Source organism: Ceratotherium simum, chromosome 15 (genome assembly GCF_057802395.1).
Source record: "Ceratotherium simum simum isolate JZ-2026a chromosome 15, ASM5780239v1, whole genome shotgun sequence".
NCBI lineage: Eukaryota > Metazoa > Chordata > Mammalia > Perissodactyla > Rhinocerotidae > Ceratotherium > Ceratotherium simum.
The window spans coordinates 53061336-53081959 of NC_141914.1; the positions used below are offsets into that span (position 1 = coordinate 53061336).

At 36.4% G+C, this 20624-nt stretch overlaps 1 protein-coding gene across 3 annotated transcripts in view; it reads right to left on the bottom strand.

The window, feature by feature from the left end:
- SERPINI1 (serpin family I member 1) overlaps window positions 1-20624 on the bottom strand; it is a 79686-nt gene that overhangs the window by 10274 nt on the left and 48788 nt on the right. For 2 of the 3 annotated variants that reach the window (XM_004424772.3, XM_087440069.1), the window contains exons 2-6: window positions 15034-15301; window positions 13765-13995; window positions 11937-12131; window positions 9987-10191; window positions 2899-2996 (exon numbers count right to left, since the gene is read on the bottom strand). In XM_004424772.3, the coding sequence (XP_004424829.1) occupies window positions 2899-2996; window positions 9987-10191; window positions 11937-12131; window positions 13765-13995; window positions 15034-15283 (979 nt within the window). In that variant the 5' untranslated portion in view covers window positions 15284-15301. Of the gene's footprint in view, window positions 1-2898; window positions 2997-9986; window positions 10192-11936; window positions 12132-13764; window positions 13996-15033; window positions 15302-18004; window positions 18148-20624 lie in introns of those variants that run through there. The other variant, XM_087440070.1, reaches the window with a different exon arrangement.

Here is a 20624-nt window from a genome sequence, read left to right on the forward strand (position 1 = left end):
ATAAAAGATTTCTACCACTCTTCCTTTTATTAAATCCAGCTGTTTGTCTTTTTCTCCACAAGTCCTTAAGCTTCATCAAAGCAGGTATGATATCTTAAGCATTTCTTCATTTTTACGACATAGTACTTTGCTTGCACTATCTGCCTCACAGAGAGTTGTTAAATGAAAGGAATAGACATGGCATTGAATATAATTAATGTTGCATATCTTAAACACCATGAAAGTCTCATTAAAGAAGGAAGAAATAACCAAAAACATGCTAATAATTTTCCTGGCTACTTGTGGGGGTTACTAAGTGTCATAGACACTTCAGTCATCAAGGTTTTCACGTTATTCGGAGAGACAAAACACTAGACGTAAAAAGGATACCAACCATGTGAGGCAGAGCGTATGGTGCCCAAATAAATGATGCAGGGAATAAATGCTACCAAATTTAGAGGAAACAGAGAGGCAAGTTTTATAGCGGTGTCACCAGATAGTTTTTGAATGAAGGATTCATATATTAATGTGTATGTTTGAGTGTGTGTGTGTGTGTGTGTGTGTGTGTGAGGGAGAGAGAGAAAGAGAGAGAATGAAGGATGTATTGGCTGGGGTGGCTGGCATACTGGGGCTACCAAGACTGGCAAAACTAGGAATTTAAGAATCAATCACTGAAAACTTGAGAGGCTGGCCTTACATCTTTCATAGAGTTATCCTAAAGACTTGAGCTGGGTAGTGTTTGAGGATGGCCAATCCTGGATTTCTTACTGATGTTTTAAGGAGTTAAATGTTCCAATAAATGTAATGTATAAGGTGGCCCCGAAGAAACCTCTTCTCTCCTTCCCTCTCTTGTTTTATTCTTTAGTATCATCTACCGTGTGCCAACTACGTGTCAGCCCTGTGCCGGATACTGCAAATGCAGCTGTGAGCAGGGTGCTGAGAAGGATTCAATTCTGATGGAGGTTTGATCAAACGAAGAGACTCCACGCACAGACTATATGAACTCTGAAAGAGCCTAGTGTTATTTCAAATCTTCAAACCATCTGCATTCATAATGTATATTGATGCTCTATTGTCTCTGTACATAGTAAAGGCAATTAAATATTACCTTATAAAACTTCCAGATATGTCAAAAATTTTAAGCTACACTGACCACAATAATTGATTTGCCACTGCAGTGCTGTTCCCTCAGGACTGAAAAGCAGCCAATATTCTATGTGTGTGAAATAACTGCCTAGATGTTTGGGTGAGACAGTGAGGAATCTCAAATCAAACTGAAAATAGAGCCGTGGTAGGAAGGCAGAATGTAATTATCCAGTTGGAATTTGGCCAGTATGGCAGGTAGATTCTCTCCATTCCTAAGGAAGGGAGTATAAGAACTTTAAATTATTTTATGCTTGAGCCACGAATATATTTCTGACTCAAGTACAAATGTATCCATTACCTTTTGAACGTGCACCAGTCCTACCTTCTTGACAGTCCCACCGAAGAGTTCAGAGCCCTAGGAGCTTGGATGTGAGCCATGAAAACCTTTGCCCAGGGAAAATTCATTCTCTTGTGTGGACAGGAACATTTATATAGCAGACATTTAGAAAAGCTCTATCAGTGTTTTGGGATGTAAGCTCTCTAAACGAAGGATAGAGCTTGCAGTATCAAATACATCGGTATCATCTCATTGCTAGAAGCTGAGTTGTTGATTAGAAAACTATCTGCCCACTCCTAAATCTGGGAAGACAAGGCTTTTCTTGATTGTAGACTCCTTGAGAATTTCTTGAAAACTATGAATCTCCTATCTCCACCCTGTCTCTGTCTCTTTTTCTCTCCTGTGCATGCGTGCGTGCGCGCGCGCGCGCGCGTGCGCGCACAGACACACATATCTATATGCAATTTTAAGGGTGGAGGCATCACTTCCCTGAATTCACTTCATGGGCCCTCACACTCCAGGTTTAGAAGCTATTATTCAGTCAGCTTGATTTCCTATAGGCTCTTACTTCAGGAGAGGAAAACTACGTTCTCTCCTGTAACACATGAACTGCTAAGGAATCTTCTATCACCTCAGCTCTCTCTAGTTGCAGAATTGGGTTCAATACATTGCGTATAAAGAGGACTTACACGTTGAGTTTCTTTTATCTTGATCTATATTTGCCTTTATCTCATCAGAAAACAGACTGTTTTATTTTTCATGTTCTATAGAAATGATACAAAATAATCATCACATAAGCTAAGTCTTAAACTCACAGGTACTTTATTTCAATAATAAATGCCTTGGGATTAGCTGTTTAAAAATATTTCCAAAAGGTTGTACAGTCCCAAGTTATGATTTTTACCCTGAACAAATTAGGGCATCTGAATCAAATAATGCAACTGGATTTTTTTCTTGGAATATTTAAAATAAATTACTCAACACCCAACATGCCAGGAATATTTTGAAGCTACTTCTGTAAAACCAACCTTTCTTATTGAAGAGTTAGGATAATATTTACATCGTCTCACTAGGTATCCTTTGAAAAAGCATCTAGTTCTCACAGCAGGCACTCGTTTATCCTCTCTTCCTTCTCTCTTTCCTATATGATTTATTATAATGGGACATATTGAGATATTCACTCAACACATTTATTGATTATCTACTCTACAAGGCATTGTGTCAGATGAGATGGGGAATTCCAAGATGTATAAGACAGGTCTTCTGGAGAATATAATATACTATTGAAGATAAGACATGGACCAGAATAACATAAACTTAATGTTATGACTGTATTTATAGTTTTGCTCGTAGAAGTTAAATACATTTGTTATATTTATCTGGCAAGTGATAACTATATTTTACCTCAGAACTCCATGGTAAATAGAGGATTCAACATCATTATTTTAAAAAACGTTTATGGGATAATATTTTTTAAATTGGTGTTTATTTCCTACCAGACAAGGCTGTCAAATTTGCATTTTTGATGAAAACTTCAGTTATTCCAAGAGCCTTCAAAACATCTTTTAAATCAATTTCCTGTTCCACTGTGAACCTGGAAAGCACATAGGGGAAAAGTATTTAGTTCCAGCATCCTGTTACCCGGGACGAGAGTAAAATATTAGATATGTTGATTTTAAAAGCCTGTTTTATAGAGGAGAAATTATGCTAAAACTGGCTTTTGACTGCAAGTAGTATTTGATTGTGCTTGTAAAAAGAAGGGGCGTCAAAGAGAATAACATATCAGAATAGTATTAAATTATTAAGAAGGAAAAATATATGATATGGAGACAAAACCGTAATATATAGTGGAATAAATGAGTTTTGAGATCAAGAAACATTACCATTGACTATGTAAAACTTGTAAATGAGTAGCTTTCAAAATCCTTTGAACTAGTTAAGTAATATTTTTGATTTTTTAAGCTAGTAATGATGAATCATACATTTATCCAAGGTATTTTATTCTCTTCTTAGTATATTGATCAACTTCTCACCTTATGGAAAGGGTTACATAAGAGCCAAGTTTTGCTGTATAACACTTCAACTCCATACAACTCAGAGAAAGAAAACATAAAATCTATCACATTATAAAATATATATCTTCATGGTTATATTAATCTCTAGGACATAAGCCTGTTCTCGTGGTAGCATCAGGGAAAAACTGCTAATCAATGAAAGTACGTTAAATATTACATCTTAAAAACTATGCACTTTTACAATTATTGTAGAGTTTTTTTAAACAAAGAATAAAATCTTTATTTTTTGTTCTAATGGACTTTATGAATTATTGTACATAAATGTGTATTACTTTTGTAAGAAGAAATAAAACATTATTCAAAAACTTAATTGAAAATAAGTACAGTAGCCACAAACAGAATATTAATTTAAAAAAAGTTTTCCACAGAAAGCCAGATTGCTCCTAAAATGAAATCTCTCCCAAACCAATGGACTGTATCACCCACCTTTCTCATGAAAGATCTGGACCACATGTGGCTGCATTAACAAACAGACGCATTTTTTTAAAGCAAAGGCTTTTACTACTTTTTTATAAAATGTGAAAACAACTGGTTAGAACTAAATGTTTCCTTTTTTTCTAAGATGTTGCCTCTTGATCAATACAGATCATAAATATAACTTTTTAGGCAATGGGCTGTGTCCTTAAAAGAGCTGTCTGTGATAGTCACTAAATGTTACATCAGCATCCTTCCTATTGTCTGGTTTTAGGAAGAATGACAAGGGAATGATTGCTATAAACAAGACTCAGACACCAAGAGGAATGATCAGGGGAGAACAGTTTTAGCAGGTCCATGTTTACGGAAAAATATGACCAACAGACGAGGAAATGTGTAGCATATATATTAAACTTAGTGAATTTTATCTATATCCAACACTTGAACTTGGACTTACCATTGTTTATTTTGTTTTCTACAAAAAGCAGATATTGATTGTGAAAGTTGAAAGGGAGATGAATAGGAAAATATGGAATGTCTCAGAGAATACATTTGACAGCTTGATTAAGGTGTTTGTGTGTGTGTGCTTTATTATTATTATTTATTTTTTGATCACTTATATGGAGCTTACTGTATATCAGGAACTGTTCCTATAAAAAACAGATTAATTTAAATATCACCACAGCCTTTTGAGGTAGGTATTGTTATTAGCCCAGTTAATAAAGGAAGAAACTAGGGGCAGAAAGATGACATAACTTGACCCGGGTCGCACAGCTAACGAGAGGCAGAGCAGGGATGTGGATCCCGGTGGTGGTGTGTGTGCTGATCCACCTAAACTAGGCAAGTGAAGGAGGGCAACAGCAGGGGATTCTGTTTGCTTCTTAAAAGGAACTTGGTTGGTTTCACACTTCCAAGGCTGGCTCTTCAGGTGAGGATGGTAATGTAGCCAGATTAAATTTGGGCAAGTTTCTTAATTTCTGAGCCTCAGATTTGGCATGTGGAAAATGGCAATAATAGCACTTACTTCATTGTATTGTTGAGGGGATTGAATAAGGTTTCTAAAAGTCTTAGATGGTGCTGGCATGTAGGAGGCAAATACTGTTAATAGTACTTATTATCTTGCAGTTATGTATAACATTCACATTATTACAGATGTTAAGGCATTGTATATTTGCATTTTAGTTGGTGGAGTAATCTGACTAAACAGCTGGATTAATCTCTGCTACTTTAACTGGAAATCAGTCAAATCTAGTGTCTTTTTCATTTTAATATTTGTAGTGTCTGGCATAGGACAAAATACATAAGTTGAAGTGAAATAAATTCTAGGTGTCTGTGAGTGTTTGTTCCAAGTGGAAGACAGGATGTAAACAATTTCCACTTATCCATTCCTCATCTTTTTTCCTTTTCAAATTATTGAAAGATAGCTATTATCCATTTACTATCTCTTTCCTCTTAACATAGGCTAATACTAATGTACATCATCATTATCATCTCCCACATACTGAGTGCTTACTATGTCCCAGGCACAATGCAAATCCTTTTATGTATAGTATCTCATTTAATCATCCCTATGCTAATCTCACACACTCCTATGAGGCAGGTACTGTTATCCCTATTCCACAGAAAAACAAACTGCAGTTCAAAAAAGCTCAGGAACTTGCCCTAATCACCGAGCTAGTAGGTAACAGAATGAGGGTGTGAGCTAAGGTCTTTCTGACTGCAAAGCCCCTGCCACTACTCATTATAATTCTAACAATGGCTTATTTAAAAAACAAACAAACTACAGGCAGACTTTACATTTCACCTGCTGAATTTAAAAATAAAAAGCCACAACACTGCTTTTTTAAAACCCAAAGGCATGCCTGTTTTAAGACAGGCATGCAATGTAATCACGCATTTGCAACTTTCTATCTGAATAAGGTGAAGAGGTATGTAGAGGGCAGAAGCCTTGGAGACTGAGTAGCTGTGTGGAGCAAGTGTTAGAAAAGAGCAAATAAATATTACACATAAGGAGATTTATAAAATTTATAAACAATTAAGGAACTAATCAAACCCTTTGTAGAATAATAATAAAATAATAATAATAATAATAAAAAGCACCCATTTTAAAGAACAAAATCAGATGGTTTATGTATTGGTTTTCTTTTACAAACATGAAACTGAAGTGCTTTATTAATAGACAATCATTTCTTTTTTTTTTTCTTTTGTGAGGAAGATCGGCCCTGAGGTAACATCTGCCAATCCTCCTCTTTTTGCTGAGGAAGAGTGGCCCTGGGCTAATATTTATGCCCATCTTCCTCTACTTTATATGGGACGCCGCCACTGCATGGCTCTACAAGCAGTGTGTCAGTGCGTGCCCGGGATGAGAACCAGGGAACCCTGGGCCGCCACAGCGGAGCACGGGCACTTAACCACTTGTGCCACCCGGCTGGCCCCGACAATCATTTCTAAATAGCAGGATGGTTTCTGGTTACAAAATAGAGAACCACTTTATATCCTTTGATTTCTAGCACTCTGATCACAAATGACAAATCTGAGACTACAAAAGTCTCAGTGGAAAGGGGCCGGGGTGGTGGTGCAGCGGTTAAGTGCGTGCACTCTGCTGTGTTGGCCTGGGGTTTGCAGGCCCGGATCCCGGGTGCACACCGAGGCACCGCTTGTCAAGCCATGCTGTGGCAGCGTCCCATATAAAGTAGAGGAAGATGGGCACAAATGTTAGCCCAGGCCCAATCTTCCTCAGCCAAAAAGAGGAGGATTGGCATCGGATGTTAGCTCAGGGCCGATCTTCCTGACCAAAAAAAAACAAAAAGTCAGAGTGGAAAGATACTATGGTCAGGTAAATCCTCATTCCGAGTATGAAGATATTTGATTTTAGAGAAATCTTCTTATACCTAAGCTATATCAGTAAAGACTGAAAAGCAAGAATATATAATGAAGAGAACCATCATTAGAACCAAGTTCAAAAAAAGTCCTAATTAGAGAAAACTATATATAAAGCTACCCATAGATTAACACTAGATAAATATTAGGACTTAAAATGTACACTGAAAAGTAAACAATAACAGTAATAATAAAGAAAAATTAATTATACGATGCTTACTCTCTGCCAAGCATTATTCTAAAGTGCTTTATATATATATATATATATATATATTTTTTTTTTTTTTTTTTTTTTTTTACCTATTAGCCAAACTATTTTTGCTGCCATGAATAAATTGGAAGAATATCTAGCAATCTCATTTAAGTCTTAGAGATATATGACTGTGCATAAACCTTGTGGTATTTCACTGGATTGGTGATAACACATAGGTCTAGCAGTCTTACCATCTCCTGAACAGATTCTTGTATTTTGGATAAAAATGCAATTTTAATTCAGCATCTGATTCCTGTAGGATTTATTGTTCAGGGGAAAAAACAACAAAAATACAAAGGTAATTGCCCCTTCTCCCCACCCCAAATGCCCTATACCTCTCAAGGAAGCATCTTAAAGCTATTTGTATAAAATCTGGTATAACAGAAAGTAGAAGGACCTGTCAAGCAGGACAAGAATGTGGTCAAATCACAGAAATGCAAAGTTGCATTTTCAGAGTAACATCTCCATATGAAGCAAACTATTCAAACCATTTAAGACAGACATTTGTGTAAACCTAGAGCACAGCTATTAGAAAATGTTTACCTTTCTAAGATTGGGTCACATAAACCATTACCCTCACTGAGCATTTAGTGGATCCTAATGCTGTAAAATGGAGGGAGAGGATAGTTTTCCATTGATTACTGACACACAAGTATGTGAAAACAGTCAATCTCTTAAAAAGGGAAACTAAATTTTTCTTATCTAGCTATTAGTCTCCCGCTCTATGCAGAGGGAGAGTTCATAGAACTCTTACAGAAATGGATACACGGTCATTAACTGTGCCTAGTTTAGTAACAGGCATTAATATTGAGCAAGCAAGCTAAACTATTTCATAATTGAAGAGTATCTCTTAGGAAATGAAAATTTAATTTTCTTCTGCTGCCACGTTCAATTCCAGGACAGGACCTGGAGGCCACATTTTCTAGTGAATACGGTTGAATTAGAATATGTGATGTTTATTAAATATTCATTTAGAATTCTGTTAAAATACTCCTAAACAACTGCATCCTCATAGAATTGAAGCATTTGGAGATGCTGCACTTAATTCACAGAATTTAATAAGGGAAGCTTTAATACTGTACTGAATTTCTCATATTATCAAAAGGAATTCCTTATAAAATGCAAAAAAAAATTCAAAATCAATGATAAAAGGTCACTAGATGAGATTTTTACATCTGATGTAGATAGTTATTTAAATTTAATGTTTAAAAGTAAATTGTTCTTTTAGAGTTAAAATACACTGTTTATATATTAAGTATGTAGATGTCAATTATCATACACAAAAAAAACTTGGCTTTATTTGTTAGATATTCATCGGCTACCTCTCCTTGAGAATAGACTTATGGTGGAATCTTTCTACATAAATGTATTGTCACGGAAAATTATGCAAGCTAAATATCTTAGCCAAAAAGAAGAAAAGTAAACCATTTGGGTTATGATTACCTTAATTTTTACATGTAGACTAAGAAATGTATGGCTGTATATTATGTGTGGTTACATATTATGAATATATAACACTAACAAAATGTATAAATATACTTCTAGCCAAAATGTCTACAGTGCCAAATAGATCTCCTTCATTAACATAAGCAAACATCAGCTAAGTTTTGGGAAAAATAAGCATTTATAGAAGACGTAACTTTTAAATGACAATTCCCAAAATTAGAATGAACATGAATGAGTTAGAGTTTTTAGTAATTCAGTTTTAATACTAATGTCTTATTACCTTTCAGTGTTCATTAATTAATTATTAATAATTAATGATTATAATTAATCATATTTGTATAATTTTCTTACTATGGAATGCATGTTAGAGCTGTACTTCCACATACACACACACATATGTTTATCGTGTTTATTTTTGTCTTGTTTTCTAGCCTAGAATTTATACATTATTTTTGTCTTGTTTTCTAGCCTAGAATTTATACATTATGTTTATAAACTTGTTGTTTGTGTTTACTGGTCTAGCTCCCCTACTAAGTTTTAAGGTATTCAAGAACAGAATAAATATCTTCAGTTGGGTTTGGTTTTCCAAACAATTATGGTATCTCTGTTATGGAGAAGAGAACTGACTGCATGCTAGAAGAACTTGCAGAAGGAAAGCAAGACCTACCAAAAGGTAATCTCATTGTGGGGTGGTAACATAAATGTATTGTCATAACAGGGAGGAGCACAAGTGAGGTGAAAGTGAGGGTCACCTGCTCCATCAGGTGGTCTATGGAAGGCTTCCTAGGAGAGGTGGTGCCAGAGCTATACCCCAAAGGCTAAGTAAACAATATCTGGCAAAGAAATGTGAGGAGGGCATTTGAGGCCAATGCAACAACGTACATAAAGGCTCAGAGGCAAGAAATATTTGTCTGTGGCATAACTACAAGCACATGGATAGTACATGCTACAAAATGTTTGATGCGGTAAGTGGCAGAGCTAGGGCTGAGGAAGTGGATAGCAGTCAGAACATCAAGACCCTGCATAGATTCTATTCTTGCAGCCACAAGGAGAATGTTAAGCTTCTTCTTGCTTATTTGTGGTTGCATCTTGGCACTTAGCACAGTGACTTGCTTGCACTTCTTCCAGTAATGTTGAAGATTATTTTCTCTCCAGCTATAATCAACTTTAAATATTAACGAAATACAGAAGACTGTCAATGCAAATGATATTCAGAGACAATCTATTGAAAAATCTTCTAAAATAAAGCTAAGAATATTGACTGATATCTGAAACTAGGTCCTGGTAAACAGTACTGAATGAATCAATGTGAGCCTGTATCTCTGGGCAGGACTGCATGAAAATGAAAGAATACTTTTAAAAAAGGAGGAGAAGGAGCAGGAGAGGAGGAGGAGGAGGAGGAGAGTAGCGCAAGACTTAAAATTCAAAAGCAGTGACAAGAGTTGCTCTGGGCCAGGACCTTCATTGATATCCCGCCCCAGGTGCTATTGGAGGGAGTCACACAGCAGCCTCTCACCTGGGCAGGTACACTTCCACTTTCTGCTTCTTCACCGAGTTTGCCCATTCTTCAATCAGCTGTGCTTTGACCAATGGCTCCAGAGTGGCCAGTGGAACTTCCTGTCTGGACAATACCAACACCATACTTATCTCATCTCCCTCATACGGTATTTCTAGGACTTGGTAGATACCACCAGCTTCATTGGAGCCATCACTAAATTCTCCTAAGAAAAAAAAAGAAAGATCATAAAAGGCCCATACCAAGGCTTAAATAAAAGGGTTAAATTTGTTATAACTTTCTTCCAAAATAGTGTTTAGAATATAAGAAATTCAGGCATCCGAGAAAAAGAGGGTTTATTTAAAAATAGGCCCTGAAATTCAAGTAAATCCTCAGCCCTGCAGAATTTATTTTATTTTAGAATCCCCAGAATTATTTCACACTTGTCATAACATGTTCTCTAGACTTGCTTTGTATTTTTAAATGAGATACTTCAAATGAATATATATTTAAAGGATATCATTAAAAACAATGAAAAGTCCTGGTTAGAAAAATAAAGCCCTGGATCCAAGTTGGATGTAAATCACATTTATCAATATCCACTTGATTTCTTTTTTTCTTTTTCTTTTTTTGTGAGGAAGATTAGCCCTGAGGTAACATCTGATGCCAATCCTCCTCTTTTTGCTGAGGAAGATTGGCCCTGGGCTAACATCCGTGCCCATCTTCCTCCACTTTACATGGGACGCCACCACAGCATGGCTTCACAAGCGGTACATCATTGAGCACCTGGATTCGAACCTGCGAACCCCGGGCCACCGAAGTGGAGTGCGCACACTTAACTGCTACACCACGGGGCTGGCCCCTCCACCTGATTTTTAAGAAGGGAAAAATTGATCCGTAATACCTGGTACTCCATTGTTACCACAGCTAAAAGTTTTGAGGCCAAGGTAGTGCAGCCAAAATGAAATCTATTGCATTCTGCAATAGTTACCTAGTATATTTGTGGTGATTAAGACCTCCAAATTAGGTAAATAAGTAAGTTAGGTAAAGTTAGGCTTTGTGTTCTATGAACTGAGCTAAATTGACTAGGCTTTCACAAAAAAATAAGAAAGTCTTTAAAACAAATGGTCCTGCCACTACTTTAAAATTTCCCCCATTTTCAAAAAAAATGTAATGCTTCTTTTGTGAATATTTTCCTATAACTGATATAGGTACTTTAGACATCACATTAAACATTTTGGTTCTTAAATAAATGGATATTTTTCCCTTCTTATTTTGACTGTTAATTTGATTAACTGTGATTATAATCTTTTAATTTTACAATGTATTTTTAAATAGAATAAACTATTAGTTCTAACATATACTTCGCTTACAATTACATTTCTGTTTATGACAACAAATTATTGTGGTTCAATATAGTGTATAGGAAGGAGTAACATCCTAAACTTCTGAAAAGTCCAACAAAACATCTTTGAAAATAACGCCAACAATATTGAGTTATATCACAAATTATAGGCCCTCAATAATTGAAACTATGAATGAATAATGTCTGACCATACATACACAAGTCTGAAAGCAAAATTTTAAAGGAAAAATTATAATTCAAAAAGTAGTGAAGAGTCCAAATCAAGAGCTGAGCGGAACATATGGTTCACTGAAAACCACCCCAAAGCCAGTGACTTTTGGAGTAACTCCGAACGTTCTTACACAAGGTCAGATATTTTCATTTGGATAAAGCCACTCTGCAGGTGTGATCAGCTATACAAATTAGGGAAACATATTGGAAAACTGTTAATGCATATAATATTCACTCGGGATCTAATTAAAGGCCTTTGAAAATGAAGCCAAGGAAACTGAATTGTAGCCCAAACTAGATTGACAAGAAACTTGAGTAATGAATATTTCATGTTCTTTCTTAGAAATTTTTTGATATACTGTAAGAAGAGAGAAATAAAAGCCAAAATGTCTTACCATAATAAAATTCTCCTTGTTGATACATCATTGGAATTTGGACTTCACTTTCATCATCTTTAGTGAAGGAAAACGTTCTAGTATTTTCGGGTCTAAACTGTGACTTCCAGTTCCCCTTGAAATAGACAGCATTGATGAGGGCCAGATGAGTGACAGCGTCAAAATCCCTTGGGGATACCAAATCTTTCAACAGACCTATTCAGGAAAAAATGAACAGATGAAATTCATATTAAATTGGAAGGTGAAAGGGGCCCAAAGGTTATCAAATTATCATCTAATAGAATCATCCTGAAAAACTGTATACCATTACCAAATTTACAATAAAAATTAGAAGTATCGTAGTTTCAAAGGAAAAATGTCACACACACAGACACAAAATTACAGATTAAGGTCATCTAAAACACTCACACCACCTAAAATAGTATTAGGAGCAGCTTACACTTGCGCAAACTACAGAACCACATACAACAGAATCTCAGGCTTCACCACTTGCATATTGCAATTGCAGTGATATATTGCATCACTTGCAATGATGCATATAAAATTCTTAACACAGAGTAAGCACCCAATAAATGTTTCTAAGTTTATTCTTGAACAATGTACATGATTAAAATGTCGTCCAATTGAAACTTTCCCCCATGTATATTGGATATCTTTCTAACAAATATAACAACTGCTTTTGACTAGGTGAAAACAGATGAGTGAAAGTCAATTTAACTCATGATGCCTTATTTTCTATCATCTGAAATATTCTTTTCCAAATCTATTTTGAAAGACATTGGGTCTTTGTTGATTGCTAAAAGTGTTTAAAAATTAAGAGTTTGGAAACAAACAGCTTTAATAATTCAATCTATTCCAGGTGGATTATTATTCTCGACTTATTCTTTGAATGTTAAAAACAAACAAACATAGATTTCTTTTATTCTACGTTTTAATCTCAGAGTTGAAAAAGATAGGACCAAAATTTGCTCGGTATTCTCTCATTTTATTACTCATAGCACGTTTTTAGGTGCTTAAGAAGGTGCCTCAGCATTGTGCTGATTATAGAACGTAGGGTATGTGATTGGGGGTTTTTTTGTTGTTGTTCCAACATAAAATTTATTAAATTAACATTATTTTGCAAGTTTTGACAATATGAATTAATTTAATGAACAGCCGTAGTTATCTTTCAATTTGGTGTCATTTTTTAGATTCTAATTTCAATTATTTTGACGGTAAAATGGCAAAATATAAAACATTTGGAAAGCTTAACTATGTTTTAAAAACCATGAATTAGAAATAAAATTTAAAATAATTGCATCTCTTTCTAATTCCTCTCCATTTATTTGGGCTTTAAAATGGGCTGCTCTTTTTTAAAAGACTCCAAGGCAAATATTTTGATTACCAATCATTCTGTGGTTTGAAAGCCAACAAACATCTTTAAACTCTGATTTTTAACTCTCTCTTATTCTATTTTAATTATATTAAGAGAGCCACTAACTGCCATTCTAGCTAGTATCTAATTTATTAAATGCTCAGCTCAAGAAAAATTCCATGCAGTAAAGATTATGATACAGAGGAAACCCATCAATTGGAGAGCACAGATTTCAGATTAATTTATTAATGCCAAAATTCTATACATGTCAAAAGATTTAACTTCTTTCTCAAATGTGTATTCATAAACAGTGCTTCTAAAAAGACTGTAATCTATACAAAATAATTATTAGATACTCAAGTAAATGCTATCTAACATGGAAAATGCAAAAGGAATGAAGGGACAAATAATTTCAGCAGTAAAAGAGAGTTAAAGCTAAGCTGTTAGAGGAAAAAAAGGAACCAAATGACATACTATTTGTGTTATTCGCCACCCACTTATTGATATGGTTGGCGACAGCTACATTTTGACTGAAGTCCACACGATCTACTTCTGCATTGAAGTATTTTTTCATCATGTGCAAAAACTCATCATTGACGTGAAGTTCATTTTGCACAAAGAGGGAATTGGCGATTTTCATCACATATTGGCTCTCTTCAGCAGTTACCATGTTAGAAAGATCCTTCAAGAAAGAAAATTCTTCACCTGCAAAATGACGAAGGACAAGTTTATTAGTGGAACAAACACAGTGAAAGATCAAGGAGAGCGGAAGAGCACCAAAACACCGAGGGAGATTAAAGAACAGTGGCTGGAGGAAAGAGCACTGGTTCATTCCCCACTTTGACATGGTTAGGAGGGTCCATATTTGTGCTATTTTTAGGTGTTCAAATTAACTTTTTGCGGCTTAGTATTATCCACAGATATTATTTTTTGTTTTAATCGATATCTCGGTAGAATCTATAAAATCGAGATTTTTTGGTTGTTTTCTTTCAAAGTACTTAGGTTGCTTTTGTTAAATTAGTCACTTTATAATTATCGGGAATGAGAATTAAGTTTAATTATGTAATCAAAAAATGAAAATATTCCTTTAAATTTTACTTTCACTGGACTTTTTTTAACCTTATAACTAGGAAAATCCATTGTTGAGTTCTTAACTTTTAATGAGTTAATTCACATGTATATTAGAACATTAAAATAGAAATCATACATCATGTTAAAGTGACTACAAAATGCCTTTTGGCTAGAAATTTTCTTCAATACATATAATTTTCATAATAATTCAACATTTCAAAAAAATTCTTGGATGCTATTTAAACAATGAAGATACGGTTGATTTTAAGCAAAAATTTCTGTTATTCTTAGAAAATCATGTTGCTTTTCCTAATTGCAGTCATCACAGTTCTAATTTTTTATTTATTTATGTGATAATTGATTAATATGTGCCTCTCCCACTAGACTGGAAACTCCATTAGAGCAAGAACCATTTGCTTTGGTTTTCACAGTGAGGTTTATTTAAATAATAGTAATAATAATATATATAATTTCCTTAGATTAGTTTAGGCAGGGATGGAGCCAGGAATTAATACCTTTCTTGGGTTTCCTAATGTTTCTTCTAGCCATACCACTTCAATGAGATCACTTTCTTATCCTGTGTAAATACTGCTGCCTCTGGCATAACACAACATAACTGAGTTGAAAGTTAAAGTCAAACCATCTTGAGAAATCAAACTTAAGCCCACTTACCATTTTTCAGGCTGTCATATCCCATTGAATGACGGATTTCTCTCAGTGTAGACCCTTGGGCCCCAAGTTCCATCATTCCCATTGCAAGGGTGACACTCAATGGAGAGAAAAGAATATTTTCATCTTCCCCAGTGGCTCGAAGATGGTTATACATATTCACTGACAACTCAACAATGGTTTCATCAGGGACAGTGGCCCCTAAAGCCAAGCTTTGCAGAACCAGCAAAGAGAAGAGCCCAAGGAAGGTCATATTGGAATAGTTTCAAGCCTAGAAAACAATAATTTACATATTCATTATTACTTATCTCAGAGAAATGGAGTGAAAGGTAAAAAAGAATAATAAGAATTATTTCTTGGCAAGAACGTAAACCAAAACTTGTTAAACATAACATATACAGTGTTAATAGCTCTATAACAGAAGCCCCATTAAAGGATATGTTGGGAGATCCTATTTTTTAAAACTCAGTTAATAGTCAAATGAACAAATAGCATCGCTAAGTTCTGAAGATACTCCCAGGAACAAGATAGCCCTGGTCCCCGCCTTCATGGGGTTAGGAGGATGTATAGATACATATACAAGTAATTTAGAACATGTTTGGTGAGGCTAGTTTATCAATTTTTCATAGCCTCACCATATATATATTGGTCATGATTTTGAAACAATTTACTCTAGCTTACACTAAAGTACTTATGTCCAGGACAACTATAATGAAAATCAAAAGATATTTATAGGGCTTTAAGATGAACTAGCGAAGTTAGGCATTTGAAAATGCCACCTCATCCATTTACTACAATTTATAAAATTAATGCACCATGCAGCTGGGTTACCTACTGGTAGGAAGAGATCAGACACACACCTGCCATGAGCCCCAGTTTATCCAGCCCAGGCTGCAGAAACCCACAGGAAGTGGTAACCCAGAGAAAAAGCAGATTCAGCACATCCTTGTGTGGTTTTCCTTCCACATTGCTTCCCTATGAGGCTGCTGCTTCCAATGACATTCTCTGGGCAGGGAGGATCCTCCTAACATCGTCCTTTCATGCTCAGTCTTATGTTACCATTTCAGCTTATACCAACAAACTGGTGATTCTATTTAAATGAATATTTCTAAATATCAGGCTCATCTGGTTCTTGAACAATTTCTCTTGGGAAGAGAAAGCAGTGTCAGTGCCCAGATATCTCTGAATAATGTTTCCGCCTCTCAGCCCACCAGTGTTGCAGAAGCCCTGTCTCCCCACGGACAACACACAGTGACTGGCACACACTGGGGACAGGATTCCCTCTTTCCTTGTACTCTCACACTTTGCCTGTCACTGCAGGCATCTGAAAGCCAAACTGCCCATTCAAACAATAAAGTAGCTTACCTGCTCTTGATTTTTTAAAAAAAAAATCATTAAAACAACATGTAAAGTCATATTGAGCAAACACATTTGGAAAATTATATTTTAATTAGTGTGGAGCATTAACAGTCCCCGTTACTCAGTTAACAGAGCGCATACACATTTAACTTCAGACCAGTGTGTTTGCGACAGAGTTCTGAGTCAGAATGTCCTATCAGTCCTTTGGCAATTTCAGAGAACTGCCTGGTCATTTTGTAAGTCCTTCACGTTTTAGGGTTCAATATGAGGTATCAGTTTTTTGTTTGAGAAGTTCCAGGCCCTCCCCACCCCTGGCTTCTGTATTAAGGTTTAAAAAATTCTTGCTAGTTTAAGAAGGGGAGGCTCAGCCTGTATGTAAATATAGGTTCTCACAGCTCGTGCTGTGAGGGGGCAAAGGATCGCTGCTGGTGGGGGACCAAGTGCAGTGCTGCAGAACAGCGTCTGTCATGCATGCAGCGTCGAGACAGAAGCCAGGTGCCCAGGGCACAGCTGCCCTGCGAGTCTACTGTCTTCAGCCATGGACGGGAGGCTGCCTCGGCATTGTCTCTTCCTTTTTACTCCAGAGAACTCCAGGAAAAGGTGGAAGTAGAATAGATGAGATTTCTCTCTCTAGATGCAGATGGAAATTTAGCAGGTACTCTTCTAAGTTGAGAGAGAATTTAAGACATATCCAATATTTAATGTTTAAGATGTAATACTATTTAGTAGAACTTTGAAATCTAAGTCAGATTCAAAGCCCGTAGTTTTAATCATGACCCTATACTGCTGTCTGACATGCCATCTTAACTTTTACCCTGCAAAGACACAAACCTGGGCCTCACTACTTTCATTTAATGTTATCTAGTATAAGATCAAGAAATTAAAGTCACTATATGATAGTAGTATCTGTCATTCAATAAAACAACTATTTGAAAACCACTTCATTTAACATGAGTATCAAATTTTAGGCTAATAAAAAGGTTTCATTCATATAAAACAAAAACCAACCTATTGCCAAACAATAAGCATTCCAGAAAACAAGGCCAAATCTATTATGTCCAAGAGGCATTTTTATTTACAGAAGAATGCACCATGAGATAATAATAATAGCTAACATATGATGTTGACCTTTGGCAAGTCATATGCATTCTCTCAGTCTTTGCCTCCTCATTTGTGAAATGAAGATACTAGTCCCTACTCTGCACAATTATTGAAGAAATAAATGAAACAGTGCATGTGCTTGATGCACTCACTTTAAGGTACAAGTTATACTAATAAAAGACATTATCATTAGAAAATGTGTTGCCTAGGTTTGTGTATTTGCTAAGTCAAGCAAGAGGCTATAGAGCCCAAATGAGTATTTTATCATTCCTGTTAGCCCACCTAATGGAGTACTATTAGCCATTCATTCAGCCAAGATTGATAGAGGTACCATGAAGATACCAAAATGTATGAGGACAGGCTCTTGTCCTCAAGAAACTCACATCATTGTGCAAGAGTGTATGATCTATTACAGTGGTTCTTATCTTTTTAAGAAAAGAGATTCTTTTTAAAAATCAGGAGAAGGATAAATCATCTCTTCAGAAAATGCAGGCACATGGATAATGGAACATACATTCACTGGCCAGGATATTTCCTCATCTCAGGTTAGGAACCCCTGGTCTGCAGCAGATGGTCCAGATGCAGAAAGAAGCCGTGTTTGATAGGCCCATAGCTCTGCAGCGTTTCCTTACCGAGGGAAAGAGATGTCAAAACCACTAACGTATCTTCAGGCTTCTAGAGGACTCCTGGAAAGAACACCCATATGTTTGTGAGAGGGCTTTTCTCAGGGAAGTGAGCAGTGGGCCACTATTCTGCCAGGAAATTAGGAGCCGTACGGCTGTGAATGGTGGGAGCAGGTCATATCAAGAAACTCTTTAGAAAGATTTAAAGAACTCTGCTCTGGAAACATACATTTTGATCCATAATTAAGTGATCTTTCCTCTTTTTGAAGGTGAGATTTCCAGTGTGCAAGCCAAATGACCTCTGCTAGACTGGTCCAGACTTTCTGATCTCAAGAACCCCACCCCTTCACCTCTGCTGTCTCTGACTCCTCCTTCTGAGGGTTTTTTGGGGGGGGTGGGGAGGGAAGAGAGGAGAAGATTTCCTTCTCTCCTTCTACGTTCTGAGTGCAGGTGTTCTCTATGGACCTGTTCCTGGTCCTCTTCTCTTCTGCATAATGCTCTTCTCACTCCTGCCAGTGAATTTCTCTTAAAACAAAGATACTTCAACTATTATCCTTATTCATATTATTCCCAAATAAGTAAAATTCTAGCTCTGGCTTCATTTTTATCTTAATTTCTGATGTGCATTGCAAAGTGTTCTGGGGAGTCTAGTCTTTGACTCCTGCCAGCACTTCAAATTCAAGGTGGCTCAGACAGGACTCTGTCTTATCAATCAAACCTACTCTTTTTTTTTTCTTAAAACATCAAAATCTTTGACTCCTCTCCATCTCTTTTTCCCTTATGTTCAATGAACTGTCAACACTATTCCATACTACACCCCTGCTACCTCTCCTATCCATCATGCCATGGCCATTTCCACAGCCATAGTGGCAGCTGTCCCTCTTAATGCATTGTCAAGGACTCCACCAATGGCTCTCAGCCGTTCTCTGAACCCCAGGTTACTGCCCTTTTTGGTCCAACATATGCATAGCCTCCAGATGAATTGTCTTGATGTATTGTTAAGAACAGGTATTCCTATATTTACAAAACCTCAGCATCTCCCTCATGCCTGTAGACTAAAGCTGAAAATCCTTAGTCTTGAACATAACCCATTGCACTGTGATCCAACATAACTTTCTACCGACTACTCTCCTTCATGGATCCTGCAATTCTAGCCAGACTCCCAGAATTTCCCTCTCTGGTTGCTGGCTTGTGTAGTTCTCTTTCTGGAACTACTTCAACCTGGTTCCATATGTTCAAAACTTATCCATTCCTCAAGGTTCTGCTCCACTTTCATTTCCTTTATGAATACTCTCCTGTTCTTCAGTTAAAACAGCAATTTCCCCCTCCTCTGAAATCTTGGCACATTTTATCTCTACCTCTCCAACAGTACATACCAGTGCTTCCTTCTATTACAGATAGTTCCATACACACATCATTTCTTTTTCCAAGCTTTTTGAAGGAACAAATGGAAGTGCATTCATCTTTGTATATCTTAGGATAATCAGAATAAGCATCTACTGCATTACACGTAGTAGGTGCCAAATATTTGTTGAATTAATATAGCATGAGATGTAAAGGCCCACAATCCTGCATTAGAAAGAACAGCAAGAATAGCTACTGTTTCTAAATTCTTGAGGCCAATTTAATCTAAGCCCACAGGTAGTAGCTCATTTCCATTTTTTATTCCCTTCGATAAAGTGTTTCCTTATTGAGTCGGAGACCATCTTTCCAGCCTGACAAAGTGGCACTGTCACCAACGCTGGCATAATGCAATGGCTGGACACAGGATGCATTAACAAACAAGTACACCACCTTGAAAAATCACCAAAGGTGCTACCCAAGTGTTACTATATTACCATTAGTCTACAAAATGCCAGGGCCCCACCATTAATCATAATAATCAACACATTCTAAAATGAGTTACTCTCACAAGGAGCATTACTTTATAGATTCATTATTTTCAAGCTCTTGAATAAAATGTCTTTACATAAAAACAAGGGGCTGCAGTACCAGAATAGTATTAGATAGTGCTGTTGTGCTCGAAAAGGCAGAAGTAGTTGAGCTATGAATAAACTACCATGAACTCTTGCATTTCTCCTCCTTGTTGCCAGTGATAGGGTAGGTTGTGGGCATGTGCATGTGTGTATATTACTTTTGAAAACACTTCATTAAAAAATGTCAGGGAACTAAATCTTATAATTGAGGTATGAGGGATCACAGAACTAAAAGCCAGTACAATAAAAAAGAAAATTTTTTTAACTTCCTTAGTAGTTAACCTTACTTTTAGAAAGATGGATTATTCATAAAGGCAACTTGTTGCTCTTTTTTTCCCTCCTCAAAGCCCCAGTGCATGGTTGTATATCCTACTTGTAAGTCATTCTAGTCATTCTACGTGAGCCGCTGCCACAGCATGGCAACTGACAGACGGGTGGTGTGGTTCTGCAACTGGGAAATGAACCCGGGCCACTGAAGTGGTGAGCGCTGACCTTTAACCACTAGGCCATCAGGGCTAGCTCTTGTTGCTCTTTT